Source organism: Erithacus rubecula (genome assembly GCF_903797595.1).
Source record: "Erithacus rubecula genome assembly, chromosome: 3".
Taxonomy (NCBI): Eukaryota; Metazoa; Chordata; class Aves; order Passeriformes; family Muscicapidae; genus Erithacus; species Erithacus rubecula.
Window position 1 is genome coordinate 67341485 of NC_136689.1, and position 26847 is coordinate 67368331.

The 26847-nt window shown below is 38.2% G+C and overlaps 1 protein-coding gene across 2 annotated transcripts in view; it reads right to left on the reverse strand.

Moving 5' to 3' along the window:
- GMDS (GDP-mannose 4,6-dehydratase) overlaps positions 1 to 26847 on the reverse strand; it is a 397060-nt gene that overhangs the window by 220066 nt on the left and 150147 nt on the right. For both annotated transcript variants that reach the window (XM_079300996.1, XM_079300997.1), the window contains exon 7: positions 305 to 432. In XM_079300996.1, the coding sequence (XP_079157122.1) occupies positions 305 to 432 (128 nt within the window). The remainder of the gene's footprint in view (positions 1 to 304; positions 433 to 26847) is intronic.

The window sequence follows — 26847 nt, forward strand, 5'->3', positions numbered from 1 at the left end:
ATAAAATTTGTCAAAAGAATAGAAGAAATACTTTAAAATAGATCCACATTGTAGTCAGACCCCTTCCCCAGGAATTCAGACAAGGAATGTAAACCCAAAGATTTATTTTTCTGTTCAGGTCATGCCTGGGGTAGACTGCTGTGTTACTAAATTCCCTGATTTGAAGTCAAGAGCAAGACAAAGTTAACAGACCTCAATAGACAAAAAAATCTTGAGATAGCCCTCTGTGGACCATAACCTGAAGTTACAGCAATAAGCATTATCCCCTCCACAGAGATGATTCATAAAAAACCCCACATCTTACCTCAACATAGTCTCTGGCATGGCCCCAGTCCCTCTTAGCATCCAGGTTGCCCAGGCTGAAACAATCCAGCTGCCCAAGGTGAATCTTCGCTACCGACCGGCTAATCTTCCGAGTGACAAAGTTAGCCCCTGGAACAGAAATAAAAGGCATTGTCAGCACAGTCACAGGGGCAGAGCTGGCCACAGGAGACACCTTGCACAGCCCAGCACATGGCACTTTCAGCCTTCACCCACTCCCCTTGCACCACTGAGCCCCGTGCCATCCTTTATCATGTGGGCAAGCTAAGAAGCTGCCAGTGCAAGTGTCACATTCGCTGCACTTTCACAGCAAACATCTTTCTTTGTGGGACTTCTTAAGCATTCCTAATTTGCTGCCTCAGTATTCACTCCAGGCATAAAGCCAAAGAAAATCATTTGGAATGTCAGTTCTTAAACACAAAATGCAAAAGGTTACATAAAGAAGACAGACATCTTAGACCACCCTCAAGTTTTCTGTTGCTGTTTCTCTTTTCCTTTATAAGTTCTTTATTCAAGGAATGCATATATCTAAATAAATGTGTTTATTAATAAAAAAATGGGGACCATGCAAATACTATGTATTCTCCAGAGATTTGTAATGGCTAAATGCATTCTACTTTCCTAGTTATTTGGGATTCTTTGTCCCTCAGATTCAGTTAGATCATGAAATTCTGATTTCAACTTTTTCAGTAGATCACTGTATTTTTTTTACCATATTTCAGTATGTTGTTCACTCTATTACACTGAAAAATCTGTGTACACATTTCTGCTTCCAGTGGAGTTCCTTTAAATAATATTTTTTGTTACTTATTTTCAGATCTTGATTTTCAGATTATGATGACAGGCTGTGTTTCTAAAAGGTGGCCACAGTCTCCTGAAAAGCAGAGGGATTTGAATTTAGACCAGGAGTTTCGGCTAAACAAGCCCAATGGCATTTGCACACTAATGAGCCACAAAAATTAAAATTACATGCCTTTTTAATAGCTAAAAAATGATATGATTAGACGGTGACAGATGATACCTCCTCCCAATGAAAAACAGGAGACTTAATGAAAATGTCTGTAGTTGTAAAATGCTTTTAGCAAATTTCAAAAGTTTCAAAAGTGTAGTTTATTCAATGCATTCAATGCATACATGTAGTTTTTTCCATTATGGAACTGTGCTCTTTAGATATGTGTCTCAATATGTTCTGTTTCCTGTCAAACAAACAGTAGGTTGCTGCAATGTTATTAAATAACATGAAGTGCCTTTTTCAGACTACTAGTTTTTCCTGTAGTGCCAAGAGCACTACAGTACTTTTCTATGTTATTTTACTAAAAGTAAAAAAACCCAACAAAACAAAACAAAAAGAAAAAACACCACCAAAAAACCCTCACCTCTAAAAATCATGTGGAATGAAGAACTTGAAAAATTCAGACCTTACCACAGGTTTAAGATATAATTTTAAATTTTCATTAACTGCTGAACTAATTGGAATTCTGGTTGTTAGCCATTTTGGATATATCATAAAATAGGATTAAAATCATTACAGGATTAAAAACATATTATTTCCATATCTCCTAATAAGGTGTACCTGTATAAAGGAAGCTTCCTAAACAGTGTGATTTGCAAACCTTCAGAAACAATATATACTCCATAGTCTTTTTCAAAGCAAATTTCTCAACAATTGGACAGCACCAACACTGTGACTCTGCTATTTGAACTTCTGAAAGCAAAGTACTGTAGTTCTCCTGCTCCTGGCTGGACAGGCTTGCAGCAGGAGTGGAGTTCTGGCTTAACAGAAACCAGTGATGGTTGTTGGCTTAGTTAGATTGGTACCTCTCCAAAGATTGTTTCCATTTTTAACTTATCACAGTGCTTTGAGACCTTCACACAGATTATCGCTAATTAATTAAAAACAGATTCAATCTATGGCAAAAACTTACTAGGACTAGCTTTAAAACTTCCTAACTAGCACCAAAAAAATTTCAGTTAGCATTTTTACTCAGCAAATAACAACTGAAAGAACAGGTTTAATTCTAGGATAAAGTAGATGGTTTAAAGTTCCAGGCTGCAACTGAGGAATAAGCAAAACTGACTTCTTTCAACACTACATTCCCATTTGCAGCAAAAGCAATGAGAGTTCTAGTCACCATCTGCATTAAAGCAAATTCTACTGTCAACCTGCACAACTAATCAATGTCAGCTTCCCCTTCATAGCAAATGCTTCCTCAGCATAAAAAAGAAAACAAAACAACAACAAAAAAAGGCAGCATATTAGAATGTGTGAGAGAAAAACCTTTATGCTGTCAATTTTACTTTAATTATATGAAGGATATCACACAAGAAAGAGATTTGTTTAGAACATCACAACAAAAATTCGTAGCTGCTGTCTTCTTGCAAAGTCAGTGTTAGCTAGAGAGAAACAATTTTCAGAGATATCCTCCAAGCAAAATTGGAATATTCCTCAAAAGGCTAAAACAAAAAACTAAGAGAGCACCACAATGAAAAATGGAAACCTTTATTTTCCAGAGATATTCCAGTAAGGGTTCCACTAAATACTAACAATCCTCTTCTTGGAAGTGCCTCAGCATTAAAGCTGTGGAAGAAAACTATGCTACTGTTCATTCTGAGAAATGCAATTAGAAAATTTTTTAATGTGCCCAAGAACTGAATGGCACATTTCAGAAGCATTTAAATGATATGGTTCATAAATAACGTTTAAGTACTGATTCTCTTCAAACACAGTATCTTAAAATATCCCATTACACTCTATGTTTGATCCCATGCCATTAAATGCACATCATAACTAGAATTTAAGTTGGTGCCTGCTGGAGTCATACATAGTAAAAACTATGTCAGCATTTCCACTAAAAGCCCTGTCCTAGAGGTTTGCAGTTTGGCTACAACATTGCTTTGGTCTGAAATTTAGCAGAAGTAACAGTCTTTTTCCTCAGGATTGATTCTAACTAAAAGGTCTAGGCAAAATACTACATATATATTTGTATAACTGAATACAAAGCACCCTTAGAGGCACAGAAATTGCTAGCTGCCTTCTTCATCAGGAGGTGGTGAAGACTTGCTAATGTTGAACACACAAGAGCATTTTTCTCCACAAAATGGTCACTCAGTGCCAGGAAGAGTATCATCAGAGCTGCTGATGTGTTAACCACTTTACCTCTTATATTGATTTTCATCGGATCAAGATGATGCAGCAGCTAAAATGCCACCAGTTATCACAGCTGAATAAGGCCAAATTTGTTATGCTAACTAAACTTACTAATTCACCTGGAAATGCATTGGTGATAGTGAAGCTAGCTAGTGAAGTGGGACAGATATCAGAGTCCCAAATTTGCCACCTGGCACTGCTTCCTCAGCTCAGAGAGGTTTTGTAAAATACAACTCATTGCTCACACCTAGTGCCTTAGAATACATATACTTAGAGTACACCTTAGAACAAATGTGGAGTGTTCAAAACTCAGTTATATGGTTGATACATTTTGACTTATTTGAAATTTGCATTTTCAAAATGTGAAGAGCAATTCTTGCTGTCAGTAGGGTCAAGCATGCTGGGCTAACTGCCTTGCAGAGTTATCTATGCAGCAAATACATCCAAACCATGATGGGCCACATTATGCTCTGGTTTGCATTGCTATTGGCAGCACTGGAATTGCTGCAACATTAAAGATGTGGCCAGGGAGAAGAGATGTGGGCAGACCTAGCAAAGGATGCTTTGGTGTGTCATTTCAGCAGCTCCAAACAGCCCTGGTTAAACAGGGTCTGACAAGTTCTTACATTTTAAAAGGGGCCTTTAACAAGAGTTTTCATGATATTAACAGCTCTTATAGGAACCCTGAGCATTAGATTAGATTTATTTTCAAAACCCAAGCCCTCCCTTTGAGATCGTTAGCATTCCAATAGGAACCATAAGGTCTGATTTACAAACCCGATTTATCCTAGACAGGATTTAAAGCAAGGATTCCTCATCAAGCAGACCTGATCTGTAAAACATGTAACTTGTCAGCAAACCACTGCAGGAACAATACCACGATGAAAAGAAATAGCAGAGGTATAATGCAATAGCTTTTGCTCTCCAGCCCAGGCCTGTCGCCCATTGTGCTGCCTGGCTCAGGGTGGAAAACAGCTCATCCCTATGAGAAGGATGCTGCCTACATCTGGCAAAGATGCAGTTTTGAAAGCTCAACACATCTCTCACTAACACATATTGAAAACTATTGCTTTAGGAGGCATGGGCTTAATGCACCTACAGCTCCAAAGCTGGATTGCCCCAAGACAGAAAAAAGATAAATCTTAGTCTTTGCCCATTGCAGTACCCCACTGCTTTTATCAGAACTGGGGTTTCACCCTTTGTGAATCGTCAGGGAACTGCCTGATTAAAGTGTTTTTCTGCAGAATCTGTGGTTTAGAAGAAGCAACCAAATGGATGAAGCAGCTTTAAGAGCCACTAATGTAGCATCTGTTTCTTTTCAAGAACCCTCATTTCCAAGCTCTCAAGACTACATAGAAAACCCTGTTTTAACTAATGTTAAAACTGTGGTCTTAGGAAGACTGCTCTCCCTGTAAAACACTAGTTGTTACATGCCTAAGAAAATCCATTATTAACCCTAGCAATACCACAGAATGACAATCAATCAATCTTACAGAATTCAATAGCAGTTCTTATCTATCAACTGAGATGCAGTCCTAGAAATATCTATCAAGTTCTCATAACACCTTTTTTCTTCATTTTGCATAAAATATGAATAAAGGTTTTCTATCTCTGAAGACACTGACACAAGAAAATGTTGAAGTTTTGGGTTTTTTTCCTCCAGGTTTCTGCAGTTCTGGCATAGATTCTAGTGCAAGCCTAACATGTTCAAACACATTGTGTTTGTCTACTACCCCAGAGAAACATATTTCTTTTAACATATATGTGTTGTAAGTGATACATTTAATGAGATCATTAAAATGTTTTGATTGCCTGAAAATTCACATTGCTCATCATTTCCATTCTATGAGAACCTTTTCTATTTTTTGTAACAAGCTGAAGTGAAAAAACAAAGCAACACCCACATCTTCTAAGAAAAGAAGCCTTGAATCTCCTTACACTGATGAAAGATCAATAATAATTATTCCAAAGCAAATGGATTTATTGTCATTGTAAACCAAATGAAAAAATCAAGTTATAGATCTTTAAATTAACCTTCCATATTTTGCATTTAAATGGAATTTTAAACTGTGTCTTGATCAAAACCACTGATACAGTATTGCATTTTGGTAAAACTAGTAGAGCAGTTATTTAATATATGTTAAACGTTCATGCATTTAAATTGTGAACCCACTAGCAAGTAAAAATAACAAATTGTTCTCACAACAACAATTATACAAAGTAGAAACATAACTTTTTGGAAATAAAGGGAAAATCATGGTTAAAAGTAATTTTTTTTTCCTTCTGCTTGTCATCCTACAAATTTTACTCAGCAAATACAGCTACCTTTGGATGAGCTTGCCATAAAGTCCACTATCAGATTTTTGCAAAATGAAGTATATATGAAATAAGGGTGATATGATTCATAAGCAATTTCTTGTAAAGTAATGCATGGGAAACATCTTCCTGACTGGGGCAATAAATCATTTTATTTCCTGAAACATGAGATACACTGCTTTATCCTTACATTTTAATCCTGTATAGCATAGCTGGAAATACTTTGTTCCATCATAATACATTCAATCTTTTTCTCTGTTCTTTTAAATTTTAGAAGTAGTTAATGGAAGTGATTTTCTCAGATTTTTACATACATTTGCAATGTTTTTCAAATATTTTCAGTATACATATCCCTAATTATTTTCCAATGGACATCTATATTTCTCTAAAAGGAAAGATAATGCTAAAGATAATATTCTAAAAAGGTTATTCTTCATCAATCCTCTGGGAAATGATTCAGTAACAAAAAAATCTGCAGATTCCAGACTGGAAGCAGTGGTCCAATAACACGAGGATAAAATTGTCCCTCTTCATCAAGTAACCTTCATTTGGATCTACTTTGAAAAGTATGATTTAAATAAAATGATGTGGTAAGAATTCCTTTAAATACTGCAAAGAAAGACATCAATCAGCATATAAACTGATTCATTTTGTTTAATAATTTATTGATACACATTACAACCTTTACAATGCCAAAATGTACTAATGCTTGGCCCCATTTTCCATTAGCACAACAGTTTTCAACTCCTTGGGTGCCCATTGTTTAAATAATGGAAAATGAACTACTAAAATACTTTCATAGTTAAAAAATGAGGATGTTAAGGCAGAAAGATAAAGGCATGGAGAGGGGGGAGTCAGCAGGGGAGGGGAGCACAGTGGAGGGGACTGATGCTCTTCAACTCCAGAGCACCTCTGTCCCTGCCATCCACTTGCACACAGAACATTTGCACAGCTGAGGGCAACAGGAGGTCATTGAACTATGCATGGAGGGAGCACAAATTATTGCCCTTATAATCAGAGTGGAAAATGAGAGTAAAACCCAGTCTTGTGAGGAACAACAAGGTACAGAAATATGGAGGGAGCACAGAGTAGGAATTTTTTCTTTTTCCCAGTGGGTGAAAAGATAGCACAAAGGCCAACTCAGGGGACAATTAGTAAGCCCTGTAAAAGGTAAGGGATACAGGAATGGGGAAGAGACTACCAACCAGCATCAAAGGACAAGAATCAGAGGTGTTGTTTGCCACAGCCCAAGCCACAGCCCTCCCCAGTGACTCAGTGGTGCTAACCCTCCACTGGGCGTCTGTCATCAGGGCTTTACACTGTTCATGGCTGTTCTGCATGCAAACAGATAGAGGTTTCCATCTCTCAAAAAACAATGACAGGATCATTTCTATGACTGCACAGCGGCAGTTCTCTAAAGTGACAGTGAAAAAATGATGTTTGATTAGCAGACAATCTGCATGTTTAGGGTGCAACACAAAGCTATTAGATTTCACAATTAAAATACTACTATTTGGGACTAATTACATTTCTTAGATCTATCATATGGGGTTGTTAAAAGAACAGGGTGATACACCAGCAATAACGATTGGCCAAAATGTGCTATTTTAGTATATTTCCTCCATATAATTTTTCTTAAATTAAAATATTTTCCCCTCAGGAACTGTACACTGAACAGGAAAAGGTGAGGCATCAAAGATTCTTATAAAGGAAAACCCAAACATTAATACTGAAAACAATATATAAAAGTGTTATTCCTGTTCCCAAGTTTATGTTGCTAATGGCACTTACATAAACAGAGCAGCGTTTTGCTTACAGAAAACTTAACCTTTTGCTCCAAACTATTCACTTTGGTTTTTTTAATCGCAGTTCATATACACTACACTGTAAAACAAAGGTAAATGTCTTCAGCCGCTCTGGTCTGCTAACATTCATTTAAGCTGTGTTTTTCAAATTGTACAACTAAGGTTATTGAATTAAACCTCGCATTTCGGCTGTCACAGAATTAGGCAAGCCCTTGCATGTGTGAGCTGTGGGTAAACATGAGTGTGCTTGCCCATCAGTACAGACACTTTACATTGTTAAAGCTTGTGTAAACAATTGTAGTTAAGTACATGCTTTGCCTAATTGGTGCTACAATAGCTAGAACTGTATGCAACCAAAAGGAAAATCCAGCACTTGTACAAAATTGAATTATCCTGCAGTCTTAGGCAACTTGCACAAAACCTCGATTTTAACTTCCCTTGTTTAATGGCTATTGCTGTTCAGACATCTGTGCTCTTAATTTAACACCCCTTTCCTTTTCTCCCTGTCTTTCCCCTCCTCCATCCTCTCAGCAACCAGTAGCACATCAAAAAAGTTGCTGTTTGATGGCTCAAGCTGAGACATTCAGCCTTTACCCTCGCACTCTCTTGAGATGAAGCAGGCAAGGCTTTTAATCTTACCTGGTGACACATGACTGACTAATACAGTTTCTTGGACCTTCTGACCTCTGGGGGACTAAATCTGGTTGGTCTCTCAACCTCTCCAGGTGGCTGGGACATCAGTTTGCGGTGGGTCATGATGTAAACAAAGCTTTGCACAGGTTTTCAATGGCTCTCGGTGAACCCATAATTGTGCTAACTTTTAACGTGCAAATTTCTTGAGTATAAAACGTATCATTTCACTTCAAGTCAGGGGGAAAAAGAATTTTCCTTTACTTTTACTGTAGGTTAAAGACTGTAACAAGAGCTAGCCTTGAAACCAGTCACAGCAGCAGATTTGCTGAGTCAGTGCTGATGTATGTTCTTGGAGCGAGAGAAATGGTCTGGCTTCAGCCAAGCAGCTTATTTGAAACTCTGCCTCCCACACAAGCTAATAAAGCAGTGCTAGACGGGTTTGACACTTATACAGCATAACTCAAGATGTTCCTAATCCATGTGCCTCCCTTTGGAGCTTTGTTGCTCAACCATTTTTCTCCTAGGACTTTCTTCTGGTTAGCTTTGTGACTGTGGTAGTCCTCAAGGCACCCTTTAGACCCTCAATACATCATTTGGTAAATGTGTTTCGATTTTACTAAACCACTGTTTGCTACAGAAGTCCTGGAATCACCAAGAGGGGGTCCTGAAACACAGCTGAATAATTTTTTCAGGGAGTTGGAAACAGCTGAGGGGAAAGAGTTCATCAGGAAGTAACAAGGTGAGGGCCAGTGAGAACTAGAGAGAAGCAATAAAAAAAAAAAAAAAAAAAAACCAAAAAAACCCAAAACAATCTCAGCTTCTGCAAATACAGGAGGCAAATTTTCTAGTACAAGATACGTAAAATGCAAGGTGCTACACTTCCTTCCCTCTTCCATGTTATGAATAGTTGGATTCTCAGCTAGGATATGGTGAGAAATACATCTCCAACACCACTGATGAGCACAAGTCAATGTACAGATCACCAGTTGCAAAGTTCTACAGGTATAAGGATGGAATCTTCCAGCTACACACACCCTTTCAGGCTCATAACAGACTAATCAAGTGAACCCCTGGCTCAGAGGCTAACAGCCAAAACAAAATCTCCATACTGTGTGCTGTGACATGTGCTCAAGCTGGTGTGCAGCCCAGGCAATGAGATCAGCTCACGGTGCTCTCAGCCTACCCTCCCTGTGCCCATTCCCCAACCTCTGCTTCTGCACAGGGACAACTGGTTCAGCTGAAGACCAAGCAGGACAACCCTGGAAGTCATTATTTTGGATAAAACCAAAGTAACAACCCTAAAACGTAGTATTTGAATGACAGACCCCTGCAAAAAAAGCTGCAATAGATTGTGTGGAGCAGGTGCCCAAGTAAGTCCCCAAGCCCTAAAAGCTTGAGAATGGGGTGAAAAGGCAGAGACATGATGACAATACACCACGAAGACGGCAAGCCAACACAGACAGCATGTCCCTTCTGGTCCAAAGACCTTGGCCATGTTTGGTCTAGCTGTGTTGACCTCCTCTATTCAGAAAGCCAATAAAAACATTATTTCACCTAGCTGTAGTTACTGCTGGTTGCTTAAACTTCCCATAAGAGCTGTGTCCTTACAGCAGTGCAGGATGTGATCACTCTCAGAGGACCCTGAAGTTAAGCAAGGGTGTCACAGCTTCCACACCCAAGCTCCAAACTGGAAATGACACCAGACAGAGAGGCAGCTCTCCCACAGGCAGAAAGGGTATGTCAGGAGGTTGCATAAAAACCATTGCTGAGAGCAAACTCCCCTCTGGGACAAAGCCTGGGCACGTTGCTAATTTCCACTCTAAAATGAATAAGGCACAGAAAAAAGAAATGGAAGCTTATTTAGTGAGAAAATATTTTGAACGCAATCATTGATTAAAATTCTAACAGCTTTTTGAAATGTACACGCATTTGAATGAATATTCCTTTTCACTAATGTTGCCATTGAAACGGAATCTCACTCCTGAGTTCTTTCTCTGTGGGAACAGAGTTTCTCTAGTGTAATTAATAATATAAATAAATACACAGCTAGAAACAACAAAGAACTCAGCTTTCTGGCAAGATAAATTGGTGCAGTTTCACTGAAGTCAGATGACCTCAATTTACAAAGAAGAGGCCAAAATTAAACATAGCACCATTAAAATGTCCGATCACCACAAAAGTCTTACATAAGAAAATATGAAATAAAACGTGGATTTGCAATGGCAAAAAAAACCCCAGAGTGTCTGTATAATACATCCCTTTACCACCATTCAGCTTGTCATGCTCACTACTGTTTTAATAACTGTATTTTTAAGAACACTTCTTCCTTTGTGGACTCCTGAAATTCATTGTTATCCTGTTTTTGTGATATTTCCCATTTAAGTTAGTTTATACTTCCTCTAGGAACACAAGAGGCAGTCGAATCACCTGCTGTTCTGAAATGTCTACAATACTTGAACACAATGGGGTGAAACCAGGACAGAAAGTTAGCCCAATTCTGAATTTCCTGGCTTTGTATTTTTAGTAGGACCTTTCATTTTAATACCTCTATAGGTAGCTGTGCATGCACTCAGAAAAACACACATGCACATGCACACACTCTGTACATACTCAGGACAAAGCTGTAAATTCTAGCACCAAAAGTTAGGATTACGTGTTTCAGTGTTGTTTCTGAATGCATGTTTTGATACAGTTTTACAGATCATCTCTAAATATCATACTGTAATCTTTTCCCAAATAGGATTGCCCCTGTCTGGAGAACAGACTTGGTCTGAGAGTAAAAATGGATGTCTCGTGAGAAATGAAGTAGGCAAGAGTCCTACGGAGCCTAAAGCTAACCAAAGGTAAAGAATTTTAGAGAAAGAAGTTATAGATTCAGAGTTCAGTCTGATTAATTCTGTGGCAGAAAAAAGAACAAAAGCCTGGTTCTTGTGCAGATTCTCAAAGGTGCTCAGAAAGTCACTTAAATCCAGATTCTCATTTAGTCACTGACACACATCCCTTGATGTGCTTGTTACCAAGGCTCAAGGTAGAAACAGATGAGAGTTTTATTCTGAACATGAACTAATCAATCAAGCAATGTAGACTTTTTTTGAAGTTTTCACACCTTAATTCTCCTCCCCATCCCAAAAAAGAGAAGGTAAAATGTCAAAATTTCACAAGAACTTGAGAAAGTATCTTGGTATTTCTGAAATAATGAGACAGAAGTATCCTGGAAGAATAAAAAAAGGATGAAATCACTCAATAGAGTAAATAAATCTGCTGTAAAAGAATGTTTTTCATGTTCTGCACTCCCACCTTCCCCCACCCCAAAATTGAACATCCAGTCATTCCAGTGAGAACTCTGCGTCCCGTGCAAGGAATAAGGAAGAGGGAGCCTGTGGGGAGAAAAACAAAGTGCAAATAAGGGGTTTATCAAAATACATAGGCACAAGTTTAAGTGGAGGCACCCCTCATTCAGTCATTACATAGTTTATGAGCCAATCAAATTTGCAAAGCTCCTTTCACCCTCCTTTCATAGTTTTCAGAACATATTCATATGTACCTCATTTTTTATGCCCACACTAAGGTAAGGAAGACTTCAACTGCTGTAGCCCCAGAACACTTAAATTTTCTTCTTCAGTCTAGAGCACACTTCCAAAACTGGACAAAACTGAACTCCAAATAGTTTCCCAAAGCACACTAAAGAGTTCATCACTCAAAGGGCAGTTTATTGACAGGCTTGAGGAGCAGAGAGGGAAATCACTGAAATTTAACCCTGAACCCCATGTGAACCCAGGGACTGGGACTGCATATTTTCCACTGTCCTGCCATCTGCTGCTTCACTGCACATGGTAATCTTTGGCAACCCCACTGAGAGCTGCCTGGGCTATGGCTCTGTTCAGACAGGGTGTAGAAAGAAAAGACACTGAGAATGTCATGGCTGACTGACCAGACTACTGAGATCAGAGAGATTATGCCTCATTTGCTCACCAAGCCCTGCCAAAAGCAACACCATTTAACTGCAGGTACTCTAAACCCAACAGGCATGTTTAAAGGAAAAGTAGGCTAAAAAAGAGGACCATTCATAACGTGCATTTGTTTGGGACACTGTAGCTACGACCTTTTGGCAATTACTCATGAGAGTTTTAAAAGAAAGTCGACAGTGCCCAGCATTTCAGGTACAAGTGATATCTGGCAGAAAGTATCATACCCAATTTACAGGGCACACGGACCTGGGAGATGACTCAAGGTAGGAATAAACAAAATGAACCTAATAGTCCAGCAAATAGAGAAAAAAAAAACATTGCTGTTATTTTAAAACAGCTACAGTCTGTTTATCTCTTGGCTGTGAAATGCTGCACAGTATGGGAGTGCAAGCGTTTGGTACTTATATGCATAACCTTCATATGTCATCTCATGACAGGGGACCTCCCTTGAGCCAAAGCCAAAACTACATTTGCTCCCCAGAGCACCCCCACTAGGCTCCAGATGCAGCAGGAGAAGAATCAGCTCTCAAACTCTGATTCCCTCTGACCACACTCTTCTGCATGAGGGCCCCCAACCCTTCCAGTGATTAAATATCAAATGCATACACACAGACTTAATGACTTTAAAAATGATGACTCTAAAAGCTAAGGAATATTTCAGAAGTGTCTTAGAACTGCTAAGATCTATTTTAAGGGTGTTGGACCTGCAAGAAAATTACTGTAGGATGCTGAGTTACTGTAGGATTTTTGTGTCTTTCCATGCTGACAAAAACCACCTGTTATTAATGTATCTTTCCCCCTCATCCTCCCTGCTTCTGCCAGAAGTTCCAGAAATAAAGACGTAGTTCTATATATGTGTCTACAACAACATCCTGCCCTATTTCTTCATTCAAATACTGGTCTTGGAAATGACAGTGTCTTCTCTTCCATCTGTTTAGGAATAAAAAGGCACTTTGATAAGATAAGCTCCTCCAGAGACTGCAGAACTGTGGCTGGCAGACATCAGGGTTGACAAATGTTCTTCTAATAGCAAAGGGACACTACAAAATTGTCCTCTGATGTGGAATAGACAATCACTGTCACCCTTTCTCCTTCCCTGCTGCTCTACTGCCTCCACTCTGTCTGCCTCACAGGAAGATCAGGAAAGAGACAGAAAAAAGCCATGTAAGAGAAGAGGAACAGCATCTTTCCCCCAGTTCCAGCTGTGTTGCAGCCAACAGCCTCTGTTGTTTTGATGATTCCAGGACCCTTGCATCTCATTTGATCCCTGCTTGACAGAAGTGCACAGCAGAGGTGGGAGTGGCTTGCAGACTTACAGGGGGAGCTTCTGAAACCCTCAGGCTGTTCCCTCCAAGACAGGGTCCTTCCTTCTGAGAGCTGGAGTCAAAGAACCCTGACACCAACCTCTGACTAGTAAGCAATGCGGTAAAATGAGTAAGGTAAAGAGATCATACATGCTTTCCACTGTATTTTGCTTTCCATTCAAACACATATCTTGAAAAAGGGTAGGTTTGAAGCAGTAAGCTACCCACTAACATTCTCTGTTTTAACTTCTCTGCTGCTAAGCCCTGCTGAATCAGAGCTCCCGCTCCCACTCTCCTTCTTGACTCATAACCTCAGTGACAGCCACGAAGCTGGGCAGAGACACTTTATAAAATGTACTAAATGAAGCAACTTTCAATAATAACAAGGACTGGCAGGTAGCCATGGAAGAGGAGGAAAGACCTAGTAGGAATGTCCTGCAGCACAAAAGTCTCTGTTGTTCTCATTACTGCAGAGGAAGAAAATCTCTTTAAATGCTTTTGATTCAAATGATCATTTGACAGAAACAACGGACGAGACAAATGGCTGTAAAACAAGGCAATTGGATTTCCTACTGCTACAATATCTTACTTGGCTCCCATGACACAATTTCTCTGTTATTCTGCCTTGCCATGGTAAAGTAAACTTACAGGCTACCCAGAAAACAGATGAGTGTAATCAGTCCTTTATAAATTATATCCCTTCACTCAAAGAAAGCAAATAACTTTGCTTGCTCTATAAAAACTGTTTCTAATACTTCATTTATTCTTTAAATTGTTTATAAAACACTTCAAGAGAGGTCAAGATGAGAGGGCAACAATAATTGGAGATTAAGGAGACTCTCTAAGTATTTTGCACCTGTGAGTAAATACTTTGGTAATTATTATGATGAGAGATAGATCTACTAAAAAACCCTCAACAGCTTATTTATGATTTTCTTGTTTCATGTCTCATCTGTGAGGGAGCCCCCATCTTTTCCAGGGCTATTGCAATTCAAATTTAAGCAGCTACACATATGTCTGATGTCATGTGACTGGCAAGTCAACAACAATAGATTTAACCTTGTCTCTTATGGAAGTAACCTAAAGAAATAATGAGCCACGGGTAAGTGATATTCTCATGAAGTTTTTTCCCAGTCCCTTGAAAAAGCAGGGACTTTTCTCCTCAGAGACATGTACGTTAAAGCCCACAGAGTCAAGACCAAGTGGAACTGAACCTGCAGGACAGAGATGTGGATTAACCTGCAGGACTGGTGCTTGGGTAGGGTTTCAGAAAGCACTTTTGAACAAAAAGGGGATATCACATCCTTTTGCAGCCTCTGGCATGGTTCTGCCTACTCTGGTTTTTGCTCTTCCTATGCCCATACACAGCACTAGCAGTGGCCATGGCACCACTCTGGAAAAGGGAAAGGAATAAACTCTGTAACACCATCTCTTGAGCTGCTGAGAGTCACAGCTGTGCAGATGCCTAATGCAGCTGAACTCCAACACATCAATTAATATTAACCACACTTTGAAAATACACATGGATAAAATTATATTAAATCTTTAAACACTCAACCCATTGGTTTCTTTTAAAATAGTTACAATTCAGCATGTCATAAAAAAACCTGTTTCTTGGTAATTTTTCTGCACAGCCTAGATGAGGCTACTAAAGAAACCACTAGTGTCCTCTAATCTCCCTACCAATTCAAAGGAGAACCTAAAACAAGTTCCTGGAAAATAAAAAACAATCAAATTCTGAGTAATTATACAGAAATAATAAACTTAAACATGAAAAAAATATTTGGTGAGGAATTTAAAAGTAGCCAGGGCTATAGACATATCAGCTTATGAAAATAAAGTAAAATTTTTAAGTTATTCTTAAGAGTTTCAATGGAATTCAATAAACAGTATTTGATTCATGACAAAGCACTCTCTTTGTCCATTTTATATGGCAAGGTTATAAAAACACAGATTCCAAATTCAGATTCTATACAATTCCCCTTTATTTCTTTTTAACCCACATTTCCTTGATCTCCTCAAAGGTACAGAGTCTTGTAGCTCTAGATGGAAACACAAGCTCTCTCTAAACTGCTTCAGCCTAATACCAGACCAATACAGATTATATCCACATAAAGTGGTAACTGAACCATATTCTTTGTTTACCTTAATGCAGAATTGAACTAAGAAGATAATACCTGATTACTGGATCAGAATAATTAACAGAAAATTTTCAGGGGAAGTTCCCTAATCACCTAAATTTACATTAAAAAATTTTTCAACTTGAACTAATTCAGAAATACCAAGGCAGGTAAGTAATTAAGTAATTAATGACCTGGCCAAACTGAACAGACTTGTCAGAGTCTACGAAAAAGCAGATTCAAATCAAATATTTTCATGTTGTTTTACTTGGCTTTTTTTTTCAGTTATTGGTATTTTTTTCAAGCATCACAAGTCCAGGAAACAGAATTGTGTACAGGAAACAACTTTTCTTTCATTTTCAAAATGAATTATATTAGTCTTAGAAGTGCCTTCCACAAACATTATTAAAGAGTGAAATGGAAATGAAGCTAAGCTAATATTTCAAGGAAGCTGCCATCTACATCAGGACATGGTTGGGAAGTTCTGCTTTAGAAGTAGGAGTTATAAGGACCTCTTAAAACTATTAATATTGTGTTTATGTCTTGAAAGCTCTCTGTAAGGCATCTTTAAAATATGTGCAGCTCCCAGGGTTTTGAAAATCTGAATGGTCTTCTACTACACAGCAGGTTTGAAAATCAGATTAAGGCAACTGAGATTTTATTAAAAAATAACTTACTGTATCATAAGTGTTTCTTTCCTGACAGGGCACAGAAAAATAAGAGGTATTTCTGTTAGTCCATTGAGGATTAATGTTCTAATTTTTTGCATTTTAGTCACCTCAAGGAAAAGCATATTTTAAAAACTGTTAAATCTTTCAGATTTTTTTTTACTCAATCCTTTTGTTAAATATTAAACTATCTGATTTTAACCTGTAGAAACAACATTGAGTTGGACTGAACCCTCACACACATTATCAGTTAGAACAATTTTGATTCATTCTTTCACAGAAAGTGTTACTGAACGCATTAATTCTTTCACCAGACTTTCATGAACAGGCATCCATTTTCAAGCATCATCCACATACTCACACACATGCATAATTATGGAAAAAATGAATGAAAATTCCCTGATGACTCTGTGGGTTTCTTCATGGGTGTTGATGCCTGGTTATCACTGTCTATAAATGTGATGGTAAACCAGATGACATCACCACACCACCAAACCCACAATGAACCTGCAGCACCAAAGTGACAGCAGACACTTAACTTACTTGCAAGTAGACCAGAGTTGTGCAATAACTGCAGCACACTAATGAAATCAAACCCAGAATTGCTTCATCCCATGATTTCAAAACAAAGAGCTTCTTTAAGTGCAATTTAAGATTATGATGCTTTTCTCAAGAAAAGCACCATCATGAGACATAGTGAGAATTTAATAATGACCTGCTATTCATTGGCTTACACTTTCCTGATGCCATTTTGGCAACAGACCTTGGATTCACCAGCACAACAAAAACTTCTGCCAGTTCTTTAGTAACACAGCACTTTCAGAACTAGGTAGCAAAGGTAGCATTTGCCTGCTGCTGTTACATGAAGTGCAGTTTTCCAATTCCCAGACTTACTGTTACACCAATCTTGCCTTGTTTTTCGTAAATATTGCAAGATCTGCTGGGACCATGAACTATGCTAAAAATAAAACTATTGTATATGTGCTACACTCTTTTTTACACTTACTTTTTATTCAAATCTCAAACAGCACATAAAATTTTCAGCAAAATCCAGATGATTCAAATCACTGATGGAAGCTGCAACACAACTGGACAACTTATGGCTCAGGGCACAGAGCAGCTATTCAGAAAAGGAGAAACACATCCACTATCTAGTTTTAGACAAAATAAAGGGGAGGGATTTGTCCATAATGAGTTGAGGATGCTTTACTCCCATAGAGCATGAGCACAAGTCACACTGCTAGCACCAGTCCATCCATTTTCTCTAAAGGGTCAGGACTTGAGGAGGACACACCTCAGCTGAAAAAACACATGTGAAAATTAGCAACTACTGGCCTAATTTTCAATGGCAGATATATGCAATACTTATGAAAACAAACAGCAGGGGAATAAAAAAATGAGTATTTGCATGATGCCTGTTATGGCCCCAGGGTTGACTCTACATTCAATGGCACTTCTGTAAAACTGTTTAAAATGAAGTACAATACTGGTGCCATCTCAAATCAAGAGCTTTTAAGACCATGGATAATTTCCAATTTACTCTGTTTTCAAGGATTACATAAAATTTGGGAAGTTAAAGAACTTTTCCTGACCTTGGGAAGAGCACAGTGTTTCAGTTTATCTTGAAGCAATGGCAACAAAATGGCAACACAAGATTTTGGTGGTTCTTTTATCAGTCTGCAGCAAATAGAAATTTGGTGTGAGAGCACAGAGTGTAGGACACAACTATCCCTAATGGATGCACACATGCCTACCAGTGACTCAGAATATAGGCTTGAGGTGGGGCTGAGAAGAGGAAGGTGTCAGCAAGAAAGCACAAAGAAGATTTATAGCTTAAAAAGAGCAACTGTTTCAAAATTTTTAAAAAGGAAATGGAGCATAAAATATTTCTGAGTGCTACTGATGTTTTTCTCGTCGTCTGGATTTGTCTTAAATCCAAAATGAGCTCTAGATCTTTGCAGATTTGCATTGCCTACACCTGGGATTACTGTATGATTTTGTAAAGTTTTGACAAATAGTTTCAACCCACCTATTGATGGATATTGATGCAATGAATAAACACCTTAAACCTCTTTCAATGTAAGGATTGTAAAATAAATGAGAAAATAAAATGGATGTAAACTGAAGGTCTGACTTGCTTTACTACTTAAAATTCTTTACTACTACTTATTATATTCAAATACAATATAATGAAATCAAGGACTTAAATTCAAAAATAAAAATCCACCCGTATGCCTGCAACATTTCTATAGCAGTAGGTCTCAAACTCACGTGTCTTAGGGCAGAAAATTCAGAGAAAGCAGAGAAAACATGATACTGTATTTTCTCTCTTGGCTTGGGTTTGATTTGTTTTCCTGTACCAAAGAGCAACCCTGAAGTGTTTCATGGGAAATCTGCAAAGTCTCTATCTTAAACAGCTATCATTCTACAGGGGTGAGATACAGTACAGGTCAAAATATGCAACTGATATTGCAACATCTAAATAGCATTAGGTGTCTGGTTTTATTACAATGCTTTGGGCCATAGCTTTCATTTGCCAATCATTGCCTAACAATTAAGTAGAACATAATTAAATTTTAAGAGTCTAAGAAAGGCAAATCCTTGAAAAGGAAATATTTTAACACGGTTGGCAAGGTGTGCAAACAACAGTGTGGGAAACATGTAGCAGACAGTATATACACTGCTAAATCTATTGTAATAGAAGTTAAAATCTGTCCAAAAATATTTGCAATTAGATGAATAAAACTGGCAAAAATCAGCAGTCTGACAGCTGTTGGGATTTTCAGCTCTTTCAGTGACAACAGGATATGCTTATAAATGTAAAACTTTTGTGCATCCCCAGAAAGTACATAATGCAATGGTCTGAAATCAAACTACCTACACATGCAATGCTTGTCTGTGCAGCTAAGCTTCTTGTTTTTAAACACATTTCTAGGAACTGTAAGGGAAACACTTTGCAAAGTCAAGAGAGAGAAAGAAACCTATTTCTAAGTTCAAACCAAGCTCTGACCAAATGCACTAACCTTCTCTAGATAAAGCAGCTTACTTTCCTACAGTTGCTATAAAATCCCACTGTATGATGAATCACATCAGAGGTGACATCCAGTGACATTGCATTTCTCAGTTGTTTTTAATGAATCCTGCTAACTTTGTTGAGGAATAATCAGTTGACATTTCCTTCTGCAGTGTTTTTCTTAACCACTAATGGTGAAACTGTTTTACTGTGAATTAATCTCTCCTATTCAGTCTCCTGTATCTGAAAGGCCTCAGTGGGTTGTTTTTAAACAACTTTGTGAAACAACATGCACTTTCGATAGATTTATTTAGATTTTTTTAAATTATGCATGACTAAGCAGAGGGAATTGTCAACCTTTTGGAGATCTATTTTAGGGAAAACAGGATGCACACTGCTGAGAAAATGTTTCAGATACTAAGATAGGCCAGTCACTCCATGCCTACAATCTGTGACTATGATCACGCTTTCAAGCTTCTGCACCTGGTAGATGATGCCCAAAATTTGAAGGCTGTGGATTGAGGCTGCAGAGTCACATCCTTAACATCTTTGTAGGGATACCCAGGACTATGAAGATGGGCTGTAAACAATTTCTAATGGCTTTGGCTTCATAGTCTCAGGGGAACACTGATGTTGGATTACACAGCAGGAAGAAGACAAAGCAGTACACTAATATATCATCTGAAAAATATATATACATTTGACAGAATTTTAATCATAGTAAGTCACAGGTTTTCAACAGTTTAAGAACTATTGTTTAGCAACAATGGCTAAAATACTAAACATTCATTGCTTATAGAATATCAGCAATGCAAGATAGATTCATTTATGCAACATCTCTTGCAATACTGGTGGAACCTTTGCTCTTTTTGTGATTTTTTTTTCCTTTCTTGCTTCTGTTTCAGAAGACAATGATATTTAATGAAACACAACAGAACAAAATAATCATGTAGAGGTAACTGCAAGCAAAAATGGCTCAAGGAATTTCTTTAAAAAAACCCCAAGAAATGCAGAAGAGGTTGGCTGTGGCTGAGTCCCCACATCTGGAGAAAATATAATATGCACTATGCTCTCCTGTCCTAGGCTCTGGGTACCACTGAGCTATGAGTTAACCATGCACTTCCCCAGTTAAAGTGCTTTCCTTCAGAAGATCTCACATGCAGCAGCTTGGACTGCATTCCCATAGAATGGGAATGGACAGGCAGTGGAACTGGGGTGCATCTTTTGGGCATGGTCTCTTACCCACCAGCTACTGGGGTCTGAGATGACCACACTGTACCTGCACTGTCTCCTATATTCTCCCCCCATGTTCTAGCAGTGGCATAACTCAGCTAAATGGACTTCTGGCTGAAATCGGTTCTGGTCTTCCGACCTTCTACAAACTACATTCCCTTCAGGCTGGTTTGGAAAATGCAAGGTGTAAATCTCACAGCTCTTGCTTGTATTTCACTTCATGTTCTCATTTATACATACACAAGAACAGTCACATTTTCCATTGTGCTTTGGCTGGGGAAAAATAAATGTAACAAAGGGAAAAAATAGTGGAATAGGCACACAAAACATATTATTTCTCAAAATCCTGCTACAAGTTTGTGTATTAATGAAGGCATAAGAACACTACAGGTGAGATACACACTCTGCCACTCCATTTCCCATTTCTGACTTTCATAAATTTCATAGCACTTTAATTCAAATTTTTTGGCTAAAATTTAATTAAAGAAAAAAGAAGTCTGGAAGTTTTAGTTTGAGAAAGTAACACTGACATATATATTAATGTCACTTGAGAAATGTTAAGAATTACTTGGTAATTCTTCGTTTAGGCATTTTTTAAATTGTGGGGATTCTCTGTCTTTTTTTTTTTTTCACATTAAAAAATAGTTGAAATCAATCATGGAAGGTAGGAAAACTTGTAATCCACTTTCTTCTCAACACAGTATAAGCCACAAGGGAGCATATGATTTAATGACAAAAAGATGTTTCTGATAAGATAATGATTTGCTCAAGGAGAGATCTGAGTTGTGAATGCAGCTGTTCCAAAAAATCTAAACCCACAGGCAAGAAATCACTTCTTTTTTGTACAAGCTGTATCCATAACTACTTAGATAAACTGGTGATGGACCCCAGAAAAGTAAATCAGACAGAGAAGTGAAGAATCAGGGCTACTTTGATACTGAAAAGGAAGAAAAAAAGAGGTGGTAAAGATTACCACAAACTATTGTTACAAAGACCGAATCAAAAATATTTCAGTAGTCAGACTGGTCAACACAGTATCTTACTTCATCAATGAGTCACTTTAGAAAAATATCTTTTTATATCCTGATTCAGTTCATGTACATGATTATTTCATTCCCATATGTGATAAGTTCCATGGAACTGACCTGGATTACCTGGACGCCTAAAACTAAGGTCATGAAGAAATGGTCTCACCCTCCAGTTCTTACTTCAGAAATCTGGTACTGCTTTTAAAATACAATTTAATGAAGGGAAACCACTTATATCTTGGTGTGGCTGCACTACATTCATATCTTAGTGTTGGCTAGCAGTAGAAAAGTGGAACAAGAAACACAAGGCAAATATGGCTTATTACCAACTTAAGAATCAGACAAAAAAATCTCCACATATTTTGATGTGCTCTGATCTGTATTAATTCATGAGAAGCAGATTCAGCATCATCATAATTAACTGACTTTACTTACCTTGTAACACCAGATCTTTTTCAAGGGGAAAACACACGTACTTAGGGAAAACAGTGGAAAGGTATTACCTGCCAATTTTCTATTATTACAGTCAATATTGCTGCAAATCCACTTGTGCAAGTAGACCCTAATGCCCACATTCATCCCCAGTGATGTCTGACTGCATGTGTAGATAAGGGAACACCTGCATGGATCACTTAGCAGGATCAGTCTCGCAGCAGGGAGAAAAAGCCAGGAAGAATGCATGTCTCCAGGACACTGCATGCTTTCTCTGTTGAAACATGCAAAATAAAAAGCATGAAATTATCTTGGCTGCTCTATAGCACACAAATGTCTGAGTAAGTCCTTTTACATTGGCCATGGTACCTTGCCATCAGGCTTTCAATGTGGAAGGCAGATGATCCCTGATGACACCAGCCAGCCTGTATGCTTCTCATCCAGCAAGGAGCAGGAGAGTCACAAACAACACTCTGCTGACTTTTTTAATCTAGATATACTCATGGGTTTGGGAATTCTGCATTAAATGAAGGAGATGTAGCTTTGCACTGAAAATTTTACATGCTTATGTCTTTCACAGGCCTCAAGTTAGCAAAAAAGCACCAGGAAAAGCCCTTAGTATTTACAGTGGTACTAAGTTAACCAAGCTTCTCTTGCACTGAAAGTGTTTTAAGAGATTAGCAATTAGTCTCCAATCACAGATATGAGAAAGGGAAATCTGGCAGATGCTGACTACATCTCTATACAGTAGATGCAGAAGAGCAGCTGCTCCAGCAGGAATTGCACAGATTTCTTGAGAAAGTCAGTAGCAGATGTCACCATCTGCTTCTGCCTTCTCCATGAAATAGAGGAAAAAGGGAGACTAAAAGCTGATTAAAAGAAGAAAAAGGTAACAACAAACTACATAAAATTAAAAGACACATAGATGTATTTGCAGTGAATAGGGGAAACACTTACCCCCTTCTCCCCGGCAAACCTGAGACCCAGATGCACAATAAAAGCAAAGAACACTCCCCATTCTATTTAAGACATGATTTCTTTTCATTTTAATCTTGCTACATGTACTTTGACAACATTCAGCCTGCAATCTAATACTTAGCCATTTCCACCCTGACTGAAAGAGATCACAGAAATGAGCAGTTGTATCCTTTCCCTCTGGCTATACAGCAATGGCCTGATGACAACTGCTTTACCAGAGCTGGTATCAGACACACAAAAATTCCCTCCTGAATGATCTCAATGATGTCATGTGTGGAGGCTAAGTATTACTTGGGGGGAGGAGGGGAAACCAACAAAAACCAAACAAAACTTTTGTTGCATTGTGTCAGGAAACATGCTGTACATGTTTGTACATCTTGGCTGATTAAGATCAGATGAGGCAAGCAATGAAGTGGTTAACCAAATCAGAAAGTTATCTCAGACATCCAAAGGCACATCTTGTTAACCTGAGACAACTTCTTACACAGAATTGAACAGTAAGGGCATGTCTGGGATGAAAAAAATGACACTGTCAACAAGCAGTTTGCTTTCCCACTCAGAAAAGGAGGCATTAGTGAGATCCAGAGCCCAACAAAAGAACAGGAATCTTTCCAGTAAAGTAAAAAAGGTTTGGATTAAGCCCCAGTTTTCCTGAAAACTAGACTTGCTAATTGCCTCACTCTTCCACTGTCAAAACTGTCATCTCACTGAACAGAAATATCTTTCCAATATTGCTATAGGGCAAACATTTCCACATGGTAATACTGGGAGACATGTTCAACTACCATCAGCAACTTGATAGCCACCAACACCCCCCTCCCCTTTTGGTATCCCATAGCTTTGTTTTGAGGGGGAGGGGAAAAAACCAAATATTATTCTAGAAAAGTTTTCTAGATTTTCTTTTGTTTGTTCACTTTTGAATACAGATACTGCCTGTCGCTACTGTAGAGCATATTGCTTTTCAGCTCATGCCATACTTAGACAATAAATAAGCCTCAGAGATGGAAGATCCCATTCACCTTGGCATGACCATAAATAAGGAAAATCTTGAGCTATACCTGGATAAAGTGGATGAAAGTAACTGAAGAAATTAGTTTAGCAAAGTATACTGCTAATACAGGTCTTTTCCCCAAAGGAAGCAAGTCATGCTTATCTTATATTACCAGACTATTACTGGAAGTACTATGCCAGACCCTCAGATGGCATAAGTCAACACGACCCTACTCACTTCAGTGCAGCTGTGTTGATTTATGTGAGCTGAAAAGTATGCACTGGTCAAAAAGTGACTATTTCATCTTACAGAACTGTAAAAGTGACTAAGTAAAATGAAAATCAAATGAGAGGCAGTACATATAATATAAAGAAAATAATAGAAAGGAAAGTACTACAGAAAGGCTCAAAGTAGATGTATATTTTATTAAGATTAGTCTAACATAGCCACTAATTTTATTTCATATGAAATTTTGGATAATATTTTCTGCTGTTATATACACATGTATCTCTTGAGTATAGATCCAAGTACTTGTGCAATTTAATAATGCTGTACTATTCCCAAATTAAGATATAAGGCTCAGGCAGTGGGTTCAGCCAACCTAGAATGTATCACTGGTGTTTTTGTAGAGTCACTCTGATTGTCAGAACATGAAACATCATACTCAAAAGGAAGCCCACACAGTGAACTTAAGTGCTCAGCTTTACACTGCGGCGTCACATCCCAGAATACTCCTGTTACTGTCTTTCTCTTACAGAGCAAGATAAAAGCAGAAAACCAAATGTTCCCAAATCCAGCACTTCTCTCAAGCCTTTGTAATTCTGAGAAATATGAAACCTTTCATATTAGACTTAAGCACTCTTTACCCTTATGAACTCTGTGCAGACTTCCATGTTATTATCCAGGCTACGTGAGACTAACTACTGGTGCTCCTTTCTGAGTTTAAGCTGGAAAGGCTCAGAAGAAGAACTGGCATTCTGAAAGAAGAGGTGTAGATTCCTGAACTCCTTTCATAGGGAAGCAGCTCTTGAGATGAGACAGTGGTGCTTTTCACTAGCCTTGTTCACTGCTGCCCCAGCACCACAATATCAGAACATTATCTAAAGAGGGATTGTGGCAGATGCACTTGGCCCCCTTATCCAAACTAGCAGTAGTTTGGTACAGGACCCAAAGGATGCAAACACCTGAGCTGTAGCTGGGCCAAGAACTCCAGGAAATCCACAAAGGGACAGAGCAACCCAGAGTGCATTGATAGTTGAACACATGAATAGTGGGTGGTTTTCCCAAGACTCTGTTAGTGAAGAACAAAGACAGTTGAGGGTCCAAAGGGTCTCATGCATACCTTTACCATCACATGTAATTCAACTAAAAGCCAACCACTTTACCCCATAATATGACAGCCTAAATGAGTCTTCTTTGAGCTCTCTCTGCAAGGCAGCATGGCTGCACAGCAGTGATCCACCCTTGAGCTAGGATGCCTCTTAAAGTGCTCCTTGAGCCAGAGAGACTAAAATCTTTGGATAAGTGCAGTTTCAGGTCTATTTAAATTTCAAGTGGACTGCTTCATAGTGCAGTTCCCCTTGATCTGGGACTCTTCTCAAGGTCTGAGATTCCTTACCTAAGGCATGACAGGGAAGAGACCCCTTATTCACAACAGATGTTCAGTAAGTGTTGACAGCATGCTAAATTAATACTAATGAATGAAAGAATTATTTTTTGATACAAATCATTGTCAAGGTCTGAGACTAAGACTGGAACTAGCTGCACCTAAGCTGCATCAGGAGTTTAGAAACTTCATGACTCAATGAGTCTCCCTTACATTTTTGTGGTTTTAGTCCAAATCATTCCAAATAGATTCTAACACAGTATTCCTTTCTATGTTTCATTCATGTGGTGACTAATAAAGTGAATTTTGCCATCAAACTTCATTAAGTCACATTCTTATAAATCCATATTAAACCCATTTTTGCAAATACCTTTGTGGGTGATTTTTTGAGTGGCCCCTAACACTCATTTACAATATAGATCATGAAGCAAACACTTTACAATTGTTTGTTCAATTCAACATCAGTGACCAGGCTGGCAGACAGCTGCAATTCACCATCTTTCAACACCAGTACTCACACTTCAAATACAAATACTTCTATATTTGGTCACATCCCACTATACAGGCTCTAAGGTATGAAAAATGTATTTTATTCATCCTTACCATTGCCTTCCAGTGTAGCATATTTCATGGATCCCTGGCTACAAGGAATACTAGAGTTTATCTCTCCACAGTTTTTTCCCAGAAATACATTTTGTGTAAGAAACTTACAGAAATTTTCAGAAATATGATTTAAAATTCAGATATGCACTGCCCACCAGGACTGATCAATTCTGCACCTCAGCAAGTGGCACTGCAACAACCTTCTGCTCTTCTCTGATTCCTGGGCATTAGGTTTTGTGTGGACAAGATGTAGATAATACCACCATCAATGGGATGTTGTATTTGATGCATTCAGTCAGTGTAACCCTAAACCAACTGAAATAGTGGTATATAGTATTGGAAGAAAATATGTCTTGATTTATTTAAGTATTCCTAATCTTTGAAATCAGTAAAAAAAAAAAAAGCTAAACCATTTTAAAACTTCCATGGATACCACCAACTTTGCATAGGAATTAGAAATTCTAGTTAATTCCTCTTTTCCTCCTGAAGTGCCCTCGCAATCTTCAAAAATATTAATAAAGTGATGAATGGCTATCAAGAAGCAATCTCAAAACTACTGTTATTTCATTTTCTTATCTGTATAGCTTTCCAAACCTTTTCCCACAAAAACACTATGCAAATAACACTGGTCTGTGGTCACAGTTGCTTTCATGGCAAGTACTCCTGCTAAGACAAAAAGC